Consider the following 23,864-nt stretch of genomic DNA (forward strand, 5'->3'; position numbering starts at 1 on the left):
TGTTCATAATTTTAACAAATATTTCAGCATTATATATAACATGCAATAATTTACATCAGAAATAAGCTAGATGTACACGCTAAAAGACTGCAGAAGGGGGAAAGAATGGAAATAAAGTTTCTTAAATCATATAAAGTTATGGCAGTAACCCTTACAAATAGGCATATATACTACTATCATTAGACTCATGTAAAACACATTAAACTACAGAATGCTATACTTTCCAGTGTAATAGTCAAGACCTAATTTCCATTTTAATGAAGAATTAACAAGAATGATATTGTTCCAGTGATATGTATAGGTTTAAGTCTCACAGATAACAAGACCTTGCTGTGCACATATACAGTCATTCCACTTTCCTGTAGTTAGCATTTGCACACAATCTTCAGCACGATGTTTATCGTTTGGTTCACCTTGACGCCAGTTTGAATAACTTATTGGTTTGCCATCTAAATATACAAATTTGCCTTCTATTTTTTCATCTGAAAGTGCAAGCCATGCCTCCGTCTCATACTTCTTCACAATTTTTTCCATAAGCGCATTTTCAGCTTCTGTCTTTGGAGCAGCAAGTCGATAGCCAGCAAGAGAGCATTCTGACTTGGCAGTTAAAATGTTAGTGGTCGTTCCTGCAGTAACAAATGTTTTGTCTCCAACTTTCCAGCTATTACGTAGTAACTGCAAAACTAAGACAAGACATATTCTGTTTAAATACAATTATAAAAGTTAAGATATTCATACTGAAGATCTGCATTTGTTTTCCCAATCCCTGCTTCCTACAGCACAACCCTAATCTAGTCAATCAAGTGGAGAGTAGCTTCTGGGTGACCTCTAAAATGAGCCATGTGACATCAGCAATTATGATCCAATTTAAAAATTAAGTTACTTCTCAACATTCCTTTTACATCATCTGTACATAAATACATTGAGAGCTTTCCTAACAGAGTAATTACATTGTTATTTTAATGCTCGCATTCTCTAGTTTCTGATTATACTAGCATTCTGAATATTGTTTGTAAATAAATATGAAATACCTCACCTTACCAGAAAAAGAGAGGCTTTTATGACCCACATTCTTCTAGCAAACTAATATCATTCAGCATTTACTTTCATGGGTTTCACAGAAACAGCATTATGTTTTTTTTTTTTTTCTGGTGGTAAGGTGCTGGGTTCAATCCCCTGACCAGTGTTAGTGCTTTCCTTTTCACTTGAGTTGTTAAAACAATACTAGTTTGACTGTTTTGCACTGGATATTCCCAATAAAGACATATAGTAATTAAAAATCCTCTGCAGTAGCTATTTGTCCAGACACTGTTATTAATACAGGATCCTAATGTATCATATGTGTGCATTGTAACATGCACCAGTGTACATTGTCCACACATCATGAATCTTTCCTGCATGGTCACTGACAAACTTTATACTCACAGAGTGGTAGCCATGCAGTCTCACATGTGTACAAATATAATCACATTTTGGTACACAGATGGCAGTGCAACTGTAGTCTGTCACCCTGATTACTGTACTTATTCCTGTCTTGGTATGGATGCTTTTGGTGACATTCTGACCTAGATGTTTGTAATTGTACATGATGTTGTTGATGTTCCACCTTCTAGTGACAAAGGCTTGGGAGGTTCCAGGCATGCCTCCTGCAGGCCTTTGAAGTGTGCTAGTTATTGAAAGTAACTGAAGTTTACACCCTTATTTGCACAGACAATGTCCCCTTCCCTGCTTCCCTCTACTGCAGTGCACACCCTTATTTGCACAGGCATTGGCCCCATCCCTGCCTCCTTCTACCCAGAGGTCCTCCACATATCATGCAGCAAGTTCATTGTGGTTCATGGTTCCATCCATTCTGTAGGAACTGTGTTGCTGCTGCTGCTTGCTTAACCCTGTAACTGTTGCACAGCTGCTGTGGTGAGCATATTCACAATGATTGGTGGGTTGTGGTCTAGTGCTGTGGTGAGCATATTCACTATGATCGATGGATTGTAGTTTAGTGCTGTGGTTAGTATATTCACAATGATCGGTGGGTTGTGGTGTAGTACTGTGGTGAGTATATTCACAATGATCGGTGGGTTGCAATCTAGTGCTATGGTGAGTATATTCACAATGATCTCTGGGTTGCAGTCCAGTATATTAATTTGCCAACTGAAATGCTGGATCCAATAACGTTTTCTTACTCAAAACCTCTCAACATGTCAGTTCAATCACCTTAGCTTATAACTAAAAGCATTGTACGTATGTACATGCAATGTGTGGACTCAAGTCTTGGTATTTTAAAAGCTACTGGGGCCACTAAAATAAAGCATTTTTGCAGGGGACAAGCCATCCTATACCTCCCAAAACTCATCGTATTATTCTTACACTGAGGTCCCTGCAGCTTGAAGAAATAGTGACCACTAACAGGGAAAGAAATACCTCTCACACTTTTTCTCTAATGTGTGCAACTTCACAATATTCACAGCTCACTACAATGCGAGCACTAGTGATCTTACTCTAGTGAAAAGTGAACAATGAAATAGGAATAAATAAACAAACACACAAGCATATTCAAGCCATGTTCAAGCAAACATGACTTGAAGACATTGGATTTTTTTTTTTAATTCCCTTCACCGGGACTTTGTTTGATCACTCCTCTACCTTCACCCCATTCACACCATTTGTTCTGAGAGTACAGGAGCCAGTTATTCCCAGCCTAGGTTACAGCCTTATGGTCCATTCATACCTGTGTGTGAATTCCCATAAGCCTTCTATTTCCCAATGAATGTCAGTTGGTAGGGATAATCTGGTCTACACAGTCTACCTACTTCCCATGGGAGCATCTCCTCTCCTTGGAGGTGTACCTTTGCATGCTAGCTTCCCTTTGGTTCCTTAGTGTAAGTGCACCATGGTAGTGCGAACTAAACAAACTATGAACTCAAATATTCCTGCCATTTGTCACCCATGTGATGAGTCAGCGTTACCTCACTCTCCTCAGGATAGGTAAGCCTGTGGTGTCTGGTCATACTCATCTTTCCTGACCAACACCATTGGACACCTGAGGTTTTAGATTATATTGTATAATTTGCATCATAGTGAGGACTGAGGACATTATCCATCTATGCCACTGAACTGTCTTTCTTGAAATTAGATGATTTGAACAAGTAACAGTAAGTCATTGCAAGTTTCTTTATTGCATGCTCTATAGCTTGCATATGTGATATATTTTCTTGAAATTGTGCTCCAATATTTATGCATAAATCTACAGCAAATGATGAATCAATAGCAAATAATGCCAATTTGCATACCTCAGCCATGTGCGCTTCCATGTTCTCATAACAGCTCTTTGGCATCTGCAGTGTTTAATAATTGGATTGTGCTTTATCATGCTTTTATACTTGCATAGTAGCACATCTCTCAACTTCTTAGAGTAGGAAATTTGGACAACCCATAAATAATGGGGGACAAAGACCCAAAATAGGGACACTTTTTAAATATTGCTCTTACAAACTTAGAAAGTTAATAGAATAACAGGTTTTGCATTAGCATGATTTTTTTGAAAGGTATGACATCTGAAATTCAAATGTCTTTCAATATTTGCTGACTTCAATCCTCAATGATTTGCCAATGATTAGCCAGAAAACTGCAATTTTATGAGAAAAAAGACCAAAAATATAAGACAAAAATCTGGACATTTGAGAGGTATAGTACCCTGCACTTCAAAGGTATGGACTCTGTTTGTGAATCTTGACAATTGTCTTAAGTATTCTACTACAGGCTGTTTAGCAATTCTTCTCTGTATCTTTTGTTTATGTGTCCTAGGAACATGGCATGTAGTGACAATATTTAAGTCTTATATTTTAAAATTGCTATATTTATTTATTTTACATTTGTTTACCAGGAAAGTCCGACTGGATATATGTCCATTTTCAGCAGATGCCCAGGGAGAAACGCTCCAGAAAGCAGAGTATAAATACATTAGGAACAATAGAAACATTTAGAGAAAAGTATAATATGCAGTTTTCAGTAGGGTGGCAAACATGGATAAAACATAGTAGACAAAATCAAAATCATGTGGCTTCAATTTCAGACAATAATGCATGGAGTTATGGGCTAATTAGAGCATAAAAATGAAATGCTTAGGGAGTATTTGCAGGAACAGCAGGTGGTGATTAGTCAAGGTTTAAGCAGGAACACTGCCGATGCTGTTGGAAGTGTAGTTTGAGGCTTTTTTTTTTAACTGGGTTAAGGAGGATTGAAGAGTAAGTTCAGCAGGTAGCATATTCCAAGTTTTGCCTACTGAGTTGGTGAATAGTAATACTTTAATTGGTATGCATTTCTGGAATAAAGGGATCTGAAAATTCAGTCAGTCAGTCTATTAATAAAATTTCAAAAGTTTAACATGCCCTTATTATGAAGTCTGCCATTAACAGTGACTTCCCAGCTCATGCCATTTTTTTACTGCACAGGTTTCTGTCACTACTTATTTTATGGTGGCAGATCAGGTCTTATAGTCATAATTTATGTATCCAGATTTCCTTGTTTAAATTGTATTCCACTCAATTTCAGCTAGTAATAAAGCTCCCTCAGAACAGCTGGGATTCATTATTTATCCTTTTATTTAAATGCCATTGTAATTATGGAAATATTGTCCGCAAACAATCCTGTGGTGTAGATAGACTGAGCACTCACTGTACCCCTTAAAGATCCAGACTCCATTAGCAGCTTGGGTCATGGGGGGGCCAGCTGGGGAAGGGTGGGAGTGACCAGCTGAAAATGGCTCACCCCTTCTAGTGGGAGGGAGTCTGATACAGTCCTACTGCACAAGCACTACCAGGGGTAGGTCCCTGTACAGGGACTCTGAGGTGTAAGCTAGGCTGAGGACTATATACACGCAGTCAAGCATTTTCAATTTATGAATGAGCACACCCATAACCATTCATTGCACCACTTCTGCCAGCCAGTGTGTGTGTGTGTGTGTGTGTGTGTGGGGGGCTGTAGTGGAACAAGAAAATGATAGAGGTTGTCTATATATCCAGCCTCTCTGCTTCCTCTTCCTGACATGTTCCAGTGATAGAGTGGAAAAGAAGGAATGGGCCAATGAAGGCCACAGAGGAATGATCAGGAGAATGTGATCAGAATGTAGATATAAAATATATTATCTACAAACCATTATGCAATGTTTTCATAATAATATAAACAATTCCAACCCAAATTAAAGGGCACAGACTGCAATGCTGAACCAGATGAGTTAAACATCCATTCCACACATATAACTTACTCTTAGTCTCTCTGCATGTTCCTGCAACCAGCTGGCTATTCTGTTTAGTAATATATTTTTGCTTAGACTCATTCTAATTATCTTTTGTTATTGTACAATATATAATGGGTTATACATTCAATGGCTTGACTCAAATCTATTTAAATTACATTTTGCAGGGCACTCTGCTCCATGGCACTATGAACACTCTATGAAATAATGAATGAAGGTAAATGTTAATCTTTGATTTAAAAACTCCAGCTGATGGATATCCTATACATTCTTATTATGTAAATCAGATTTAGTACGACTTAGTATTCAATGTTTTCTTAACTTGTAAGTGATAGTTGATAAATCACGTGACTAATCGTTATCAATCTGATATTTCTAGCACAACAGTGGCCTCTTTCCAGATCTCTGAGAATTCACATACAATAATGTATTGATAAGTAAGACAAATTCTGCCAGGTATTCATAGTCATTTGCACAAATGCGATGGGGGCATCCCTGATGTTTACAAATGAGCATAACAAAGGGGAGATTCAAAACAGCCATTTATACTTATGCAAAAGGCCTTAAGTGTATTGAAATGCAAATGAGAAATGCTAATGAGGTGTTCTTGCAAGTCATAGTCCAGTATCCACACAGTACGCACATATCTAGTTAAATGTGATGCTTCACCATTCAAATCGGAGTTACGATCCAGGAACTTGCCCCCAGCCATCACTTCAATAGTTTGCCCAAGATATACAAGCACCAGCATGAAACAATGCCCCTGCTGATCCCTTCAGTATTATGTTCAAGTATGCACAAGCACTGAAATGAAACACTTGCCCCACCAATCTCTTCAGCAATAAGTCCAAGCATGGACAAGCATCAAAGTGAAACACTTCCCTCGCCGATCCCTTCAACAACATGTCCAAGTATGCACAACCACCAAAATGATCCATTTACCCCAAATGCTCCTTTAGTATTATACTCACATATGCTCAAGCACATCCTTGACATCAGAATGAAACACTTCCCCCAACAACCCCTTCAGTAGTGTGCCCATGTATGCACAAGTGCATCCTTGACACCAAATGAAAACATTTTCATTCCCTTCACATCTCCATATTCTTCTGTTAAACTGATAGATAAGGAAAATTTGAATCAAAACAGGCGGATTTATTTTGTTTACTCTTGGAATTAGTTCTAGTGAATAACATATTTTTCTTCAAAGTCAAGTGCCACTGGCAAGAAACAGGAGTTGCCATGGGCATTAGCGATGTGACCTCCTATGCCAACTTGGTCATGATGGAATGGGAACACCAACACATTCTAAATAATTTGAATCCACATATAATACTATATTGACGTTATGTGGATGATCTTTTTATAGGTTGGCAGGGAGTTGAAGAGAGTTTAGAACTTTATACCCAACATTTGAACACCGGTAGTAACTTTCTTAAATTTACCTTAAGTAAATCCATGAGTAAAATTGACTTTTTGGATGTAATTGTAGTCAAGCAAGGAACTGGTGTAACCACCAGTATTCATAGGAAAGAATGTAATCGCCCCACATATTTGCATAGAGATAGTATGTATCCACAACACATTTTTAGTAATATTATTAAGGGACAGACTATGAGGACCTCACGTCTATCCTGTAATGACAAGGACTTCCAGGATGGACTATGCCATTTATGGGATGATTTTAAGGATAGAGGGTATGGGCCTGTAGAACTTGATAAGGCATATAGTGTAGTAAATAAGGAAAGACGAGGGAGGGCCAAGCACTATTTCTCACAACGAAATGATACAGCTAAGTATGCTGAAAGTAGATCTGTGAAAATGCCCATAGTTATTACCTATACAATAGAGGTGAATAGGATTAGGGAGGTGGTCAGAAGTAACTGGCACATTCTACACACTGACAAGAAGGTAAAAGAGCTGGTAGGCCAGCACCCTACTTTCATGTATAAAAATAAGAAGAATCTTAAACAGCGTTTATGTTATCCTAGAGTATATCATAATCTAGGGGAAAGGCAATGGGGTACACGTAAATGTCAGGCGTGTGCATACTGCGATTATATTGACCAGTCTATATTTTTTCAGCATCCAGAGACAGGCCATTTATGGAAACATAGGGTTTTAGCAGACTGCAACACACAGAATGTTATTTGTACAGCACACTGTGTTTCATGTTTCAAATTTTATATAGGCAAAACCAACCGAAAACTGAAAGAGAGAGTGAGGGATCATTTGTATTGCATGAGAAGAGGGAATGATTGTAGTGCTTTAGCAAAACACACACTAACAAATGGCAACACGCATACATTTGTATTCCAAGTTTTACAAGTTGTGAATGTGAGTATGGGGGGGGGGGGTTGGTAAATATGACTGAAAATGCAGAACTACTGTGGATTTTAAGGTTAGGAGTGCACAGGGGGAATGGGACTGAATGACTATGTACCCTTAAAACTGGTACTGAAAGCAAATAAAAGTAGATAAATGTATTATTCTGCATCTTGGTATTTTTACTATTTTTTATGTGTAGTTTTTAGACACTGTTGCTTTAAAAGCAGGATCAAGTAGGATTCTGCATTGTTATATTAATTGATACTGAACTCTAGTATAAAAGAAGTTCATTTGCTTTACTTTTTTGTCTGATGAAGCGGTGGTGAACACTGCAAAAGCACTCACTTTTAATAAAACTTGTGGACTTTACAACTGTTGAGCTTGCCTTTCTGCCTGTTACCAGCTGAGGTTTTGCTTGGAACTTTGATTTGGTTTGGAGTTGGAACACAATCACTGCTTTTGAGTTTTCTTGTTGCTTAACAATAACAAATATATTTAGTCCATTACATAGCAAATAAAGAAAGCATTTTTTCTTATTTTATTGCCCCAATGTTGTATAAAATAAAATGACAGAAAATGTTGTAGTGGATATAAGTAGCTTCAAAGCCTATTTCAATGATCCAGTACATAAATGTTGTGCTTTATTGTAGAATATGATTAAGCAGAATATTCTAATAACCAAGGAAAAGAGGGTGTACTTTTTGACTATGTATTAGATATTTATGGGCCATTAAATATTTGACAACCATTTTTTTAAACCAATCCATGTAATAAGGGATTTGTCTTTTCAATTTAGAGTAATGTAACATTTGATTAAGGTAAATAAGGTGACTAAGATACATGTTTGTAGTCTTGATAAACCTGGAGAGGGATATGTAAAATAGCAAATTTCCAGAAAAGGGTAGATTTTTCATATCCTATTTTTTGCAGTTTGAACTTTAATGAGCACCAGAGTTTGTAAATACATTGGCAGTTCCAACAAATGTGAAGTAAATCAGCCTTCTGATTGTCACAGTTTGTACAAAATGGGGAAGTTGAGGGACAGAATTTGTTTAACAGAACTGGAGAAAGATATGTGTTATTTAGTATCATGAGTTGTGTGTCGCTAAGTTTTTAAATGGAATGGATTTTGATGTTATTTTAATAGAACGTATGTGTTCAGCTGAAATTGTTGGATCTAAATCAGTCCAGTACTTAGAGAAGAGGACATCTTTTTGGAATCCGATAGACATTATAAGTGTATATACATTTGAGATTATCTTTTTCTTCATTAACAGCAGGTCCCATATTGTTTTACATGTGTTTATGTCAGTCATATTTAGGAGCTTCGAAAATGTTTATACACATATCTCTAATTTGTCTCAAGATAATGATGTAGATTTTGTGGAGATTCAGAGAGGGTGTCTCATCTGAGTAATAGTTTGGTTCTTAAAAAGATAACTGTCTAGCACACGTTTCTCTTTGAGGAGATGGTATGTATTTAGATTAAGCATTTTACTGTTAAGTTTAAGATTAAGATTCAGATGTGGCTGTAAAGTAGAGAACATGCTAGATAAGTTTAATGTTTCAAAAAGCTTTTGCAAGTTAGTTATTTTATTTTTTAAAGATATATTTAGTTTGAGCTTCTTCAAATTCTCTTTATTTAGAAAAGGGAAAGTTTTGGGATTAAATTTCTAAGTTTTTACATAGTTGTAAAATAGTTAAATCTAGGCTGGAGCCCATCTTTTTTATCTGACCTATAATTAGTGATTGTTAATATTCAGTTAGTGTTTATTATGTCATAATATAGTTTGAAATCATGGAGGATGAGACCTCCTTTGTCCTTAGGGTATACTATATTTTTATAGGCTATTCTGATTAATTTTGGTGACTATATCAATTTTGAGAGAGAGGAATGTAGCCTTTTTAAAGAATTCATTATACACTACCACATTGGAGGCATTAAGAACATGTAAAATTCTTGGCAGGTTGTTCATTTTGAGGCCAAAAATCAGACTTGAAGTTTGCCCCATCTAATAATATCCTGTTGAATAGTTACCCATAATTTTGTGATATTACTTTGATAAAATAGATTTGAAACTTGTTGGAAGAATATTCCCAAGTATTTTAAAGAGCAATTTACTTTGATTTACATAGGACATGGATAAATAAATAATTGGCAAGATGGGTTAATTGGAACAACTGAATATTTCTTTAAGTTTAACTTATAATTTGAGAGTTTTGAAACTGTATCTATAGAGTTGAGAATTTTTAGTAAATTAGAGTTAGGTAGAGTAAAATATAAGTTGATACCACCTACAAATGCAGAAAAGGCAATTTTGGTATTGTAAAGAATTGGTATATGGTGAAAAGTTTCCTGGCTAATAAGTAAAAATAGGGGTTCAATGTAAAGATTAAACAGGAATGGGGACATTGAACAGTATTGTCTACTTCAATTCTTAATGTCAATATGAGAAGATATAGTCTTGTTAATCTGTAAATAAGTGTGAGCTTTACAGTAAAGTGTTCTTGTGCAATGGATAAAGTCTGAAGGTATACCAAATCAAGGTTGAACTGAAAATAAAAAGTTAATGGGCCAGATTCACGAAGGCTTACACGGAGTTTAAGAGTAGTGTAAGCCTCCGTGTAAGCCTCCCGATCCAGGAACAGCCCAAACCTCTGTGTAAGAGACAGCTAAAATGTCTCTTACACGGACTGGGCGTGGAAATGCTCAATACCTCATTTGCAGCTCAAAGATATGCAAATGAGGTATTTGAGCGATCCAGGAAGCCCAAACCAGTCTGTGTAACGGACGTTTTAGCTGCAGAAATGTACTCAGCTGACAACTGAGTACATTTCTGCAAAATTGACAACGGAGCTATGTCAGCTCCAAATAAAGGGTGCATATGTGTCATCTAGCATGCCAATGGCCAAATATGTGGCCATTGGCATTAAAAAGTGATGCAAAATTATTTAAAATAACTTTTTTTTTTTCGGGGGATTTTGATGTTTAACTGCAGTGCACACCCACGCAAACGGGGTGCGCTGCTCAAAAGTAAAAACCGAAGCTTATAAGCTCACAATTGTGGGTTTTATGTATTACATGGAATGACAATGCAGGGACTAGCAGACCAAAAACAATATGGCCACCGTGTAGTGGTTGCCAAGGGGGGGAAGCTCAGTGTAAGAGATGTAACTAAACATTACTAGTCAATCCTATGTAAATGAGGGTTACTATACTGAATCACACTGCCACATAGGTAATGAGCACTTTCCGGGTAGTGTAAGAGTTACAGAAGGGGGAGGAATAGAGTAAGAGGTAGGTGACATCACGGGGGGGAATGATAGAAATAAATGTATCACATTGGAGGGCAGTGTAACGTGACAGATGACAGACAGACATCAGGGAGAGAGGTGTGTCCCAACAGAACACTAGGAAAGTCAAGAAATAGAGGGTGCACACTATCCCTACACTCAAACTTTCTTGATATATGTGCATGCGCGCGTGTGCGTGCGTGTAAGGCAGGTTCAACATGTGGGAGCATGTTGCAAACCATTTACAACGGTTTGCACGGGCGTGCACGTGTGTAAGGCAATGTGCGCGCGTTTTACCATGAAACAGCCCAGTTCAAACCGTGTAAGGATGTGTGTGCACGTTTAAGTCACTGTGAGCGTGCTTATGCTGGTGTGCACATTGCTCCCCTTGAGGAAACAGAGAGGAAAAAGGAAACAACCAGATTACAAGGAAGCTGCCAGAGGATACTGCTGGAGTTAATTGGTGATAACAATTAGAAGCAGGCAATTACACAGGCAGACTAGAATCCCAACCCAGCACTTAAAACACTGCAAACAGCAGTGCAGGGTGTTTCTCTCAAGAGATACTGCAAAAAAGGAGTAAGCTATCAGAATTGAAAACTGAAAAAGCTGAACTCAGAGCAGAAATGCTAGGGGCTGCCATAGCTGTTATAATCAGGCATAGGCGAATTGCTGAGGGTGGTGACAATGCAGATGCTGACAGACAACCCAGAGTGAGGAGAAGGAGAAGAGTATACAGGCCCAGGGTCACCTACCATGGGTTACATGAGCTGGAGATAGTAGAGCACTACAGAGTGGACAGAGACCTTCTGCAGCAAATTGTTGAACTGTGCAGGCCACGTCTCACACACAGAACCAACAGAGGGGAACCCATCCCAGTGGAAACCAAGGTATGTGTTGGCCTAAGAATACTAGCAACAGGTACTTTCCAGAGACCAACTGGTGATATGATGGGGATATCACAGGCATCAGCCTCCAGGGTACTGCACCAGTTCCTGGATGCCATGTCAGCACATGTCGGTGATCATGTATATTTCCCCAATGCCCGTGAGGTATTGGCCAGCAATATGCGTCTCTTCCAGCAAATAGCGGGATACCCTGAGGTACTGGGTGCAATAGACTGCACGTACATACGCATCAAAGCACCAGCCGGTGAGCGGGGTAGAGCCTATATTAACCGCAAGGGATTCCCCTCCATCAACTGCCAGGTCATGTGTGATGCCCAGGGCATAATAATGAATGTGTGTGCTGGCTGTCCTGGGAGCTACCACGATTCCCACGTCTGGCATCTGACGCAGCTGTACCAATCATTTGCCAGTGGGGACTTCAAACACGGACACCTAGTGGGGGATGCAGGTTATGCACTTGAGCCGTGGCTGATGACACCCATCAGAAATGCACACACACGTGAACAGGAACACCAAAATGAGGCACACGCACAAACACGTAATGTCATAGAGCGTGTGTTTGGGCTGCTCAAGTCACAGTCCCGGTGTCTGGACACATCTGGTGGAGCCTTGCAGTACACACCAACTACATGTACCCAAATGATCATGATATGCGCTATGCTACATAATATGATCCTGTGGAAACAGCTGCAGCAGGACCAGCATAGGGCTGGGCCAAACATACCCCCACCATTGCCAAGGCCACCACAGGCAGAGGGTGACTCGGAGGAGGAACAACCTGACCTTGCCCCAGTAGACAGAAGGAGGCATGCCCAGTATGCCCTGGCCTTGGCAAAGAGGCAATGCATAGCACATACACTGGCTCAGTAGGAACACTGGGACTGATACCCCCTCTGACTCACTCATATAGTAACAGGGACGCCTAACATGACACAACCTGCTTCCAAACATGTACAGGGAGTGTAGTATGTGCATCCGACAGAGGCAGCCCTGCAGCACCACCTGAGGCATGAATGCCATGTGTTAAGTAATGTAACACCATGTACCATATGCACACCTGAGGACCCTGACTAACATCCACCCTCACCAATCATGAACCACAAAAACACGAACCCACCTTCATAGGTACCACAAGGGATAGGATGTAATGCTACCAAATGCCAGAAGTATAAACAGCAAGATGCATGCAGTGTAAACGCACACAGTATAGAGAATGTAGATATCAGTGCTGTAATAGAAAACTGGGTCAAAGCCCACATCAGCACCCTAACACTACCAGGTCACACCTCATACAGTGATGTACAGCTGCAAAACATGGAACAAGCTACAAAACGAGGGTGACTAGCAATAAATGTCATGGATAACCACAGCCCCATGTTGGTACCACAACAAGAAGCAGCATGGATTAGCCATGGTCAAATACCAATGGCTAAAACTGCCTACTACTATATAGCTTGCTGCAGACCACTGTCCTAATAGCAGGAACTGCACCAAGCCTATGTTGGAATACATGAAGATATCAAGCCCCCCAAACCACATTATATTGCTTTACTGAAAATACCTACACATACACCATAGTTTCATAGTTTCATAGTTTACTACTAGGCTATCTGCCCTAGTCCATTTATAAGCCTAGCCATAGTGATGTGGCTATTGCCACCCCTTATAGTGGTAATAAGTGTACAGAATAGATTCCGAATATTGTGCCTCTGACTTAGTAGTGACACATTATGACCCCCTTACTTAATCGAATAAGTTGACTGTCCCTCTGTCTAGTAGTGACACAGGGAGGACCCCTGGGATAAACCTACGATCTCACATCCACTTGTCCAGATTTCTCTTGAAGAGAGTCAGTGAGGGACTCTGTCTAACATGAACTGGGATTCTGTGCTAGAGTGTGAGAAGCCTCTGAGTTATGACTGTCCCTCCAGCATGTCTTATACATGTATGTGCTGAGGTTCAAATCTTTAGCTCTCATGGTTCTGGTGGATTTGGATTGCTTGCAGTGGAGTATGTCCACCAAATCCTGATTGGACATGGTCTAGTATGTCAGGCATAGGTCACCTGTAAGTAGGCGGTATGCTACTGAATAAAGCTGGATTTTCTTTAGTCTGGAAGCATATGACATGTGTTGTAGACCCTTGATCCTCTTGGTAAGGTACATTTGGGGTCTCTCCAGCTGTTGCAAGTGCTGGGTGAGGTACATACCAAATGGGGCTTTGTATTCAATCATGGGCCTGATAAGGGAGAAGTATAGGGGTACAATGACCTCCTTTGATCTGGATGGAAAACCCTTCATGATTAGGTGGGCAAGATAGAAAGTCTTTCTAACCACTTTGGCAACATGGGTGTCAAACGAGAGGTCACTATCTACATGGGTCCCCAGGTGTCTGATTTGTTTTCTGTGCTCAGTGGGTTTCTGTCTATGTGTTAATTTGTGGGTACTTTGTTCCTCCCAAAGGGGATGACTACACATCAGTTGCATTCAGTTTCAGGCCATGATTCCGGCACCAGCTATCTGTTTTTGTGAGGGCATTCTGTAGGATGTGTGTGCCGGCTGATGTATTCACTATGGTGCCTAGGTTGCAGTCATCTGCAAACTTTGTCAGCCACAACCCTCCTATGTTTGCTTTCACATCTGAAAAGTAAATGCCAAATAAGAGGGGTCCCAGGACAGATCCTTGTGGGACACCACTTGTGACTGGCTTTGAATCTGACAAGGCACCTGCAATGTCGACTTTATGGGTTCTGTTTCTTAGCCATTTTGCAACCTATCCTGTGACATATGGTTTTATATTTCAGCTGTTGAGCTTGTCTATGATGCCTGAGTGGGGTATTGTGTCAAAGGCCTTAGCCAAGTGCAGGTAGGCTGTGTGGACTGCTTAGCCCTCATCAATGGCCCTACTGACAGTTTCAAAATAGTCAACTAGGTGCAAAAGGCAGGATCTGCCCTGTACAAAGCTGAACTGGGTGGGATCAAGGGTCTGTAGATCACCAATGTCTCTGTTTAAGAGCTCCATAATGACTCTTTCCATAGCTTTGCAGACAAGGCTGGTTAAGCTGGTGTGGTGGTAGTTCCCAGGGTCTGTGGAGGCATCTCCTTTGTGGAGTGGGACCACTGTTGCTGTACGCCAGTGTTCAGGTACATATCCTGTAGCAAGGCTAAGGTTAAATAGCATTTGTATATACGGGTTTAGCTCCTTCTAGAGTTCACGTAGCACGCAACTGGGGATACCATCAGGTCCCATTGATGCTGTGTTTATGTCTTTGCTGAGTGCGGCTCTCACATGGACATCTGAGATGACAGTGAGGTTACATTCAGCTGTGATAACTATCTTCTTTTGGGGGTGATGGAGGGGGAAAATTGCACTGAACCTGTCTGCCAGAATGTTGCCAATATCTGTCAGGTCACTGAAATTTATGTTGTTGTGTACCAACTCTGAGCATATCTGAGGGTTCCCACCCAGGTTTCTGACATAACTGAAGAAGGCATTGTGGTTATCTTTATTGTCTTTGGTGATTTTTGTCTCAAAGTTGACCTTGGATGTCTTTATGAGAGGTTGTAGCTTTTTACTAGTGCTGCTCACAGCTGCCTTCCCTTTAGGAGATTTAGCTTCTGTCTTGCATTAGTATCCTTCATTTGTTATACAGTTTGTTTATGGCTGGGGTCCACCAGACAGACCACTTTCCCTTGGTGGAGAGGGTCTTGGTTTTATTTGTGATTGCATGGTCCATGCTTTCTTGGAGATGTCCGTAGAAAGCGTCTGTGAAGGAGTCACCATTGTGTGTTGTGGTTTCCACTGGCCCAGTGGGCTTAAAGGATACCATCTCAGTCTGAAGAAGTGTGAAGTCAGCTTTTGAGACGTTTGTCACTATACTCTTTGTATTATACTAGCACCGACACATTTGTAGACAATTTTCCAGAATCCATCAAACAAAATGGACATGCAAAATGTAACACTTTCACAAGAGGGGTAAGCATACTGGATGTGATAATCAGAAATATGTGTACTGGATGTCAAGATGAGAAGTGTATCCCTCACTGGTAAGACCAGACCATAGAGTAATCACACTGTAGTTACACATCCCGACCCCAGTCCCTGGCCAGAATACCACAGTGAAACACATGTATAAAGCATAGCTTGCACCCCTACAAACCAATGTGGAATCCATGAAAGGCCCTGTGCAAGTCCAGAATATGGGACACACTGCAGAACATGTTATACAGGCATACCATGAATACAGCCAAGAGTGCTTGGAGTCTGCAATCACAAATAACAACAAGACACAATGCCATACACCCAGGCATCTGGCATGCTGGACTCCAGCAATTACTAAAACATTGAAGAGAATGAGGAAGCTACCACATGATAGATCAAACATAAAAATTGAAGTAATCAGTGATCACTAGTATGGCAATAAAATGTGTCCACACATACAATCTACTAAGGCCAGGCAAAACAAGTAGAATCTGTGAATCCAGAGGCAATGTGACACCTGTCCCAAGTACACACACAACAACAACAACTCACCCCAATAAACACAAATATATGTGATAGACGCAACCAGGTAGCCAAACCGGAGCCTGAGCACCCCCAAATCGGTACTGTCAAAACTAGTCAGGAGGACAAGGTAACCACATACACCACAAACCCAGTCCCACATAGACCTACAACGACTGTAAACCAAACACATAAACACAAAAACATTCCCAGAGGCCCTAATTACAAACACACAACACCAACAACAGGTATCCCACAAAGCTTGGTCCTGGGACCTTCCCCGTCTGGTATATATGCCCCATAGGTACAGGCCAACATGTAAGGACTGTGCCTGAACATGTTTGCAGAGGACTACAAACTGCCCAACATATCTGACACTCCAGCTGACACAAGCATCCCACATAAGGGCCACATAGAAACAGACAACTGGTGCCATAGCCATGTCAGCAAGTTAAATGGAGAAAACTGTATAGTCAACCTCTGTGGATATACAGTAAGTGACCACCAGTTACCACATAAATGTTAACCCATTACATACTTAACATGTAATGACAGACCTGGGTACACAAGGTGATAGATATCCTGCATTGGACAAACATGTGGCTGTAGTGTTAACAGAAACAATCCATATACCAACCTAATCATGAAGGTTATGACATCTAGATAAGGGGAGGTCATTGTGGTTCTGCAGTTATCCTTCATCAGCGTTACAATTGACTACAACAGCCCCTGTGGGGTGTATCTCAGCAGACACCTCCATCAACTGTAAAGTCCACAACAGTACCCCACCAGGAGTATCACAGAGCTTGAACAGATGTAATGTGTTGCCTGATTAAACAAGAGTGCAACTCCACACACTGCCATGCTGGCCACCCAGACGCAAGCTGTGACTGATGTAGAAAGCCATGTCCAAGCTGGAATCAAGGAACATGCTGCACCTTGTACAATCTGAATGGCAGTGAGCTATGCACATGAGGGACCTGAACCCCAGCACTGACATACATAGAACAAGCTGTACTGCATTATCCATAACACAGAAGCCACCCCCACGCATGAGTAAACTACCAGTACAGGTTATCCATAGAGTCACTCGTTGATTCTCCTCAACAGGAATCTTAATGAGTGGATGGGAGATGGTAGGTCTACCCTGGGTATCACTGTTATGTCACGGGTAGACAGAGGCACAGTATACTAAACATGACATATGTCATGGCAAACTATACTTACAATGTGTTGAAGGACAAACACACTCTCTGACTAGCATTAGAAATGGCCTAGGGCACATCGGTAGTGTTTGCCAATGTACACCTATGTTGTGGAATACACTACTGATGTTGGACGAGGCTGTTGTAAGTAGTTAATATTTGAACATAATACAACATGGTCAGATGTGCACAACTGGACCCTAACCAGGCTGTTGTGCTCACTATGGAAATGTAAAGCAGTGATAGGACTAAAGCCCAGGATACTGTCCACCACAGTGAAAGTACTGAACCACTACACTATACAGTACTACCGTGTTAGGTCAGTATGAACGGATGTTGACAATTGTATGCAAAGTATCCCATGCAAACCCTGCAGGCACAGTATAATCCCTGTTGTGTTCACACAAAAAGCATTTGTACAGTAACTACACAACATGACACAGAACACACAACCATAAACAGGAGATATTTGTTGAAGTTCATACTCATCCACAAATGTGATGGGCTGCAGAGTTCAACATATGGAAAGCTCACACTGGGCATGCTCATACACTTTGATAAATGAGACATCTTTTACAAAACATGCCATGGGAAGGCTGAACTGGGCATGCTCACACACTTAGTCCAAATATCAGTTTAGCATTTTGCCACATATATCTGGTATATGTACGTGTTATTCCAGTAACCAACAACATTATAGCAATCTGAACAGTGCTCACACTTAAATGACTACAGAGACATACATGATATAGTGGATTTCCCCCATATGCAAACATCTTCCACAGATACACAAGTTGTTCATACAAACAGGAAATGTTATGGCAATAAAGACCTGCAAACACTGCTACCAGCACCAAATAATGTGCATCTGACAGTTAAACATATGGGGGTAGAGGCCAACACTAGGCTGTTTGCCCTAGGGAATGACAGCTTATCCAGAGTGTGTGTGTGTGGGTGATTGTGGTTGGTCTGTGTGCAAGTCTGTGTGAGGGAAATGTTCCTTTTAGCAACTGGGAAAACACACCACAGGATGCTCTTTCCCCTTTCTAAACACTGATGATGTGAGCACCCTATAAGTATATCAGGAGAAAGGAAATCTCCTAGTAATCTGAATAGCGTGCTCTGCTAATGTGTCCGTCTCCAGTGTCATAACATAGTTAGGGAGGGGTTTGAATCCAGCAAGTGGCAAGTGTGTGTGAAGGGGGGTAAGTGTGTATGAAAGGAACATCCCTTTTGGCAACTGTGAAAACACACCACAGGATGCCCATTCCCCTTTCTAAACACCGATGATGTCAGCACCCTATAAGTATATCAGGAGAAAAAAAGTCTCCCAGTAATGTAAATAGTGTTCTCTGCTAATGTGTCCATCTCTAGTGTCATAACTTAGTTAGGTAGGGGTTTGAATCCAGCAAGTGGCAAGTGTGTATGAAGGGGGGTTAGTGTGTATGAAAGGAACATCCCTTTTGGCAACTGTGAAAACACACCACAGGATGCCCATTCCCCTTTCTAAACACTGATGATGTGAGCACCCTATAAGTATATCAGGAGAAAGGAAATCTCCTAGTAATCTGAATAGCGTGCTCTGCTAATGTGTCCGTCTCCAGTGTCATAACATAGTTAGGGAGGGGTTTGAATCCAGCAAGTGGCAAGTGTGTGTGAAGGGGGGTAAGTGTGTATGAAAGGAACATCCCTTTTGGCAACTGTGAAAACACACCACAGGATGCCCATTCCCCTTTCTAAACACCGATGATGTCAGCACCCTATAAGTATATCAGGAGAAAAAAAGTCTCCCAGTAATGTAAATAGTGTTCTCTGCTAATGTGTCCATCTCTAGTGTCATAACTTAGTTAGGTAGGGGTTTGAATCCAGCAAGTGGCAAGTGTGTATGAAGGGGGGTTAGTGTGTATGAAAGGAACATCCCTTTTGGCAACTGTGAAAACACACCACAGGATGCCCATTCCCCTTTCTAAACACCGATGATGTCAGCACCCTATAAGTATATCAGGAGAAAAGAAATCTCCCAGTAATGCGAATAGCGCGCTCCACTAATGCGTCCATCTCTAGTGTCATAACATAGTTAGGTAGGGATTTGAATCTGGCAAGTGTGTGTGAAGGGGGGTTAGTGTGTTTGTATGAAAGGAACATCCCTTTTGGCAACTGTGAAAACACACCACAGGATGCCCATTCCCCTTTCTAAACACTGATGATGTCAGCACCCTATAAGTATATCAGGAGAAAGGAAATCTCCCAGTAATGCGAATAGTGCGCTCAGCTAATGCGTCTGTCTCTAGTGTCATAACATAGTTAGGTAGGGGTTTGAATCCAGCAAGTTTGTATGAAAGGAACATCCCTTTTGGCAACTGGGAAAACGCACTACAGGATGCACATACCCCTTTCTAAACAATAGCACAATTATATATGGCTTTTGATTCCAGACATGTCACGTGTGTTTTGCTCACATAGAATGCCCATGTGTGCGGTTTGTTTCTCACAATAATGCATGATATCGATTAAACCAGTTATGGCAATGCACACATGATGTATGTGTGTGCCAAATACACAGATGTACCTGTGACCTTCAATAGTTACCATGTGTGATGCCTGCCACATGTGAATACATGGTATTTGCACTGGGTAACATTATGACTGTGGTCCTCTGTGCAGGTGCTGCATGTGGGATGTGTATATACAGTGTGAGATGTAGATGCTATCAACCTAGTAGTGAGGGATACACACCTGGTCTGGGGCATATAGTCTACATGTTGTTGATGAACAGGTGCTGCATGTTTTCACCTGTTGTGGGAGTGGTAAGAAATTGTTCCATAGCAATGCAGTGACTGCATGCTAAGAACCTTTCAGCTAGGGTGTTGTAGCTACAGTAATTCATTAGCATTCAGTAATATGTCAGCATTCCTGGTGAGGGTATGATGCCAACCAAGGTCAGGGTTCTACCAGCCTGTGCCACTTGCTTAGTGAGCCCTTCCATGTTCCCTATCATGTATTCCAGTGAGGGGCATCACACGTCAGCTGTAGTGGCATGGACAATGACTGAGTCATATGTGTCCATGCATCTGACTGACCTGTATGCTTGTGTTATGTGGTGGACCATAGTGCCCCATGAGCATATCACTGTGACCTTCACCTTGTCCAGCCTGGTGAGCATGACCTCACTGTACCGGACAATAAAAGTAGCTAACACAACTGCAGCAGGAGTGTTGTATAGCTGTACAGATTGTGCTTGTTTGGCACACAGGATTTGTGTGCTATGTGTTATGAGTGCTGTGTTCAGGCCTAACATATGCCTGTGTGCCAGCTGCAGAGGTGTCTGCCACTCAGGCAGGATGCCATTCTTAGGCTCCACGAATGGCCCGGTGTGTTCCCGTGCTTGTATTGCTGTCAGTGTAGGTCTACATCAGACTGGTATTGCAGTCACTGTAATATTTCATGCCATCTGACAGGTTATGCCGGTACTGGGTTCAGAGTACTTAGTCCACAGTTTGTCTATGTGTTTCCATCTTATACATGTGTTGTACATCTATGGGTAGGGGATAGGGTTGACTGTGTACATGTGGCAGCTGTGACATTACTACATGACTCACATATTCCACAACTGTACCATAGAGGTGACTGACAGCTGACCTTTGCACATGCTACCATAGTATTGAGATTGCATTGGTGATTAACAGCACATAGGGCCAATGGTGAACAAGATACATAGGTTCATAGGTTCATACTAGGCTATCTGCCCTAGGGCATTTATAAACCTAGCCAGAATGTGTGTGGCTTTCACCATGCATTGTAAATCTATCTTGCTATGCCCTTTTTCAAGGTTAGTATACTGTGCCTCTGTCTAACAGTGACACATAAGTGATACCCAGGGTAAACCTACAATGTCCCATCCAGTCATTAATATTCCTTTTGAAGACAGTCACTGAGTGTCTCTGCCTAACCTGTATTGGGATACTATTCCTGAGTGAAGGGAGCTTCTGAGTTATGAATGTGTCCCTCCAGCATGTCCTATGTATATCACTCCTGAGGTTCAAGTCTGTCCAGCGTGTAGCTTGATGGGATTTGGATATTCTGAGGTGCAGCATGCCCATTACGTCAGGGTTTGACATGGCTTTATATGTCAGGCACAGATTGCCTATGAAGAGGCAGTATGCCACTGAGTAGAGCTGCTGTTTCTTTAACCAGTCAGTATGTGGCATATGTTTGAGCCCTTTGATCCTCTTGTTGAGGTACTTTTGTGGTCTTTCCAGTTACTGCAGGTGTCTGGTAAGGTGCATGCCGACAGGGGCATTGTAGTTAATCATGGGCATGATGAGGGATGAGTAAAGAGGTACAATGTTCCCCCCTGATCTACATGTGAATCCCTCCATGATGAGGTGGCCTATATAAACTGTTTTTCTAACTACTTTGGCCATGTGGTTGTCAAATGAGAGAATGGTATCAACTTGTGTGCCCCAAGGTCCATAATTCCTTCTTCTGTACTTAATGGATTAACACATATGTGGTACTTTGTGGTCACTTTGTTTTTGCTAAAGGGGATGACTATACACTTTTTGGCATTCAGCTTGAGGCCATGGCTGTGGCACAAGTCATCTGTTTCTAAGAGGCCCTTTTGGAGGATGTGTGTGTTGTCTGGAGAGTTGATTATGGCGTCCAGTTTGCAGTCATCTGCGACTTGCTCAGCCACAGTCCTTCCATGTTGGCCTGTACCTCTGATAAATATATACTGAACAAGACAGATCCCAGGGCTGAGCCTTGTGGGACACCACTTGTAACTGGGTTTGAGGCTGACATGGCTCCAGCAATTCTAACCATGTGTGTTCTGCCCTTGAGCCACTGTGCAATATCCATAGTGACATAGGGGTTAATATGTACACTGGTGTGCTTCCCTAGAATGCACAAGTGGGGTATTGTACCAAGGGCTTATGCTAGGTCCAGGTAGGCTGTGTAGACCACCTTCCCCTTGACAGTGGCCTTGGTGACTGTTTCAAAGAAATCAAACAGGTTTGAGAGGCAGGATCTGCCATTGACAAAGCCAAACTGTGTATGATGCAGTGTCTGTAGGTCCTCAATATCTATATTTATGAGGTTCATGATGATCCTTGCCATAGCTTTGCAGACCAAGCTATTCAGACTTATGGGGCGATAGTGTCCTGGATCCGTTAAGGCAACACCTAAATGTAGAGGGACCACTGTTGCTGTACGCCACTCTTTGGCCACATATAGGTTCATAGGTTCATACTAGGCTATCTGCCCTAGGGCATTTATAAGCCTAGCCAGAGTGTGTTTGGCTTTCGCCACCCATTTTAAATTAATTTTGCTATGCCTATAGGTTCATAGGTTCATACTAGGCTATCTGCCCTAGGGCATTTATAAGCCTAGCCAGAGTGAAAATGTAACTTCAATCTGTAAAGCTCTTGCCAGTGGTGAGAATCAAACCTTGCACCTCTCGCTTGAAAAGTATACTCACTAACCACTGTACCATTTGCCTCTTCATATCGTGTAGTAAGGCTGGGATTGAACAGTAGTGTTATGTCTGGGTGTAGCTCTTCTTGGAGTTCATGTAGGACACAGCCTGGGACACTGTCTGGTCCCATTGATGCAGTGTTTATTGCTTTGGAGAGGGCAGCTCTTACCTGAGCATCTGAGATGTCAGGGGGGCAGCACTCTGCTGGGAGAAATATTTGCCCTTTTGGTGTGGAGGGGGGAGAAGTTAGCAGTGAACCTGTCCACTAGGATGTTGGCAATGTCTGTGTGTTTGGTGTTTCTTTTGACATCTTGGACTACCTCTGAGCATATCTGGGAATTACCACCCAGGTTCCTAACATAACTAAAGAAAGCCTTGTGATTATCCTCAGTGTCTTGTGGAATCTTCTCTCAAAGATGGCCTTAGACAATCTTAAGAGTGCCTGTAGTTTTCTTCTAATACTCATCAGTGATGCCTTCACATTTTGGGAGTTTGTTGTATCATTTAGTAGCTTCATCCTTCTATTGTATAGTTTGTTTATGGCTGGTGTCCACCACACAGGACGTCTGCCTTTGGAGGATTGGGTCTTGCTTTTATTTGGGATTGCATGATCCATGCATTCCTGAAGGTGTCCATAGAATGCCTTTATACAGGTATCTGCAGTCTGGTCCATATTTTCAACAGGCCTGGGGGCTTTGAAGGTTTCCACATCATTTATGAGGAGTGTGAACATGCTTTACATGAGTTGTTGACTGTATTCTTCTGTGCAGGGGGTGGCCTTGGGATGTGGATATCCAGTGTGATTAGTTTATGGTCTTATCTTACCATTGAGGGATACACTTCTGGTCTGCAGCATAGAGTCCCCATGTTGGTGATGATCAGGTTCAGTATGTTTTCCCC

General features: G+C 41.4%; 1 protein-coding gene across 1 annotated transcript in view; it reads right to left on the minus strand.

Annotated features, from left to right (window-relative positions):
* LOC122788885 (pulmonary surfactant-associated protein D-like) overlaps positions 1-23,864 on the minus strand; it is a 440,824-nt gene that overhangs the window by 533 nt on the left and 416,427 nt on the right. Inside the window, exon 7 of the mRNA XM_044055828.1 lies at positions 1-683. This exon is cut by the window's left edge and continues 533 nt beyond it. Within this exon, the coding sequence (XP_043911763.1) occupies positions 304-683 (380 nt within the window). The 3' untranslated portion in view covers positions 1-303. The remainder of the gene's footprint in view (positions 684-23,864) is intronic.

Source organism: Protopterus annectens, chromosome 14.part0 (assembly GCF_019279795.1).
Source record: "Protopterus annectens isolate FY-2018-M chromosome 14.part0, PAN1.0, whole genome shotgun sequence".
Classification (NCBI taxonomy): domain Eukaryota; kingdom Metazoa; phylum Chordata; order Ceratodontiformes; family Protopteridae; genus Protopterus; species Protopterus annectens.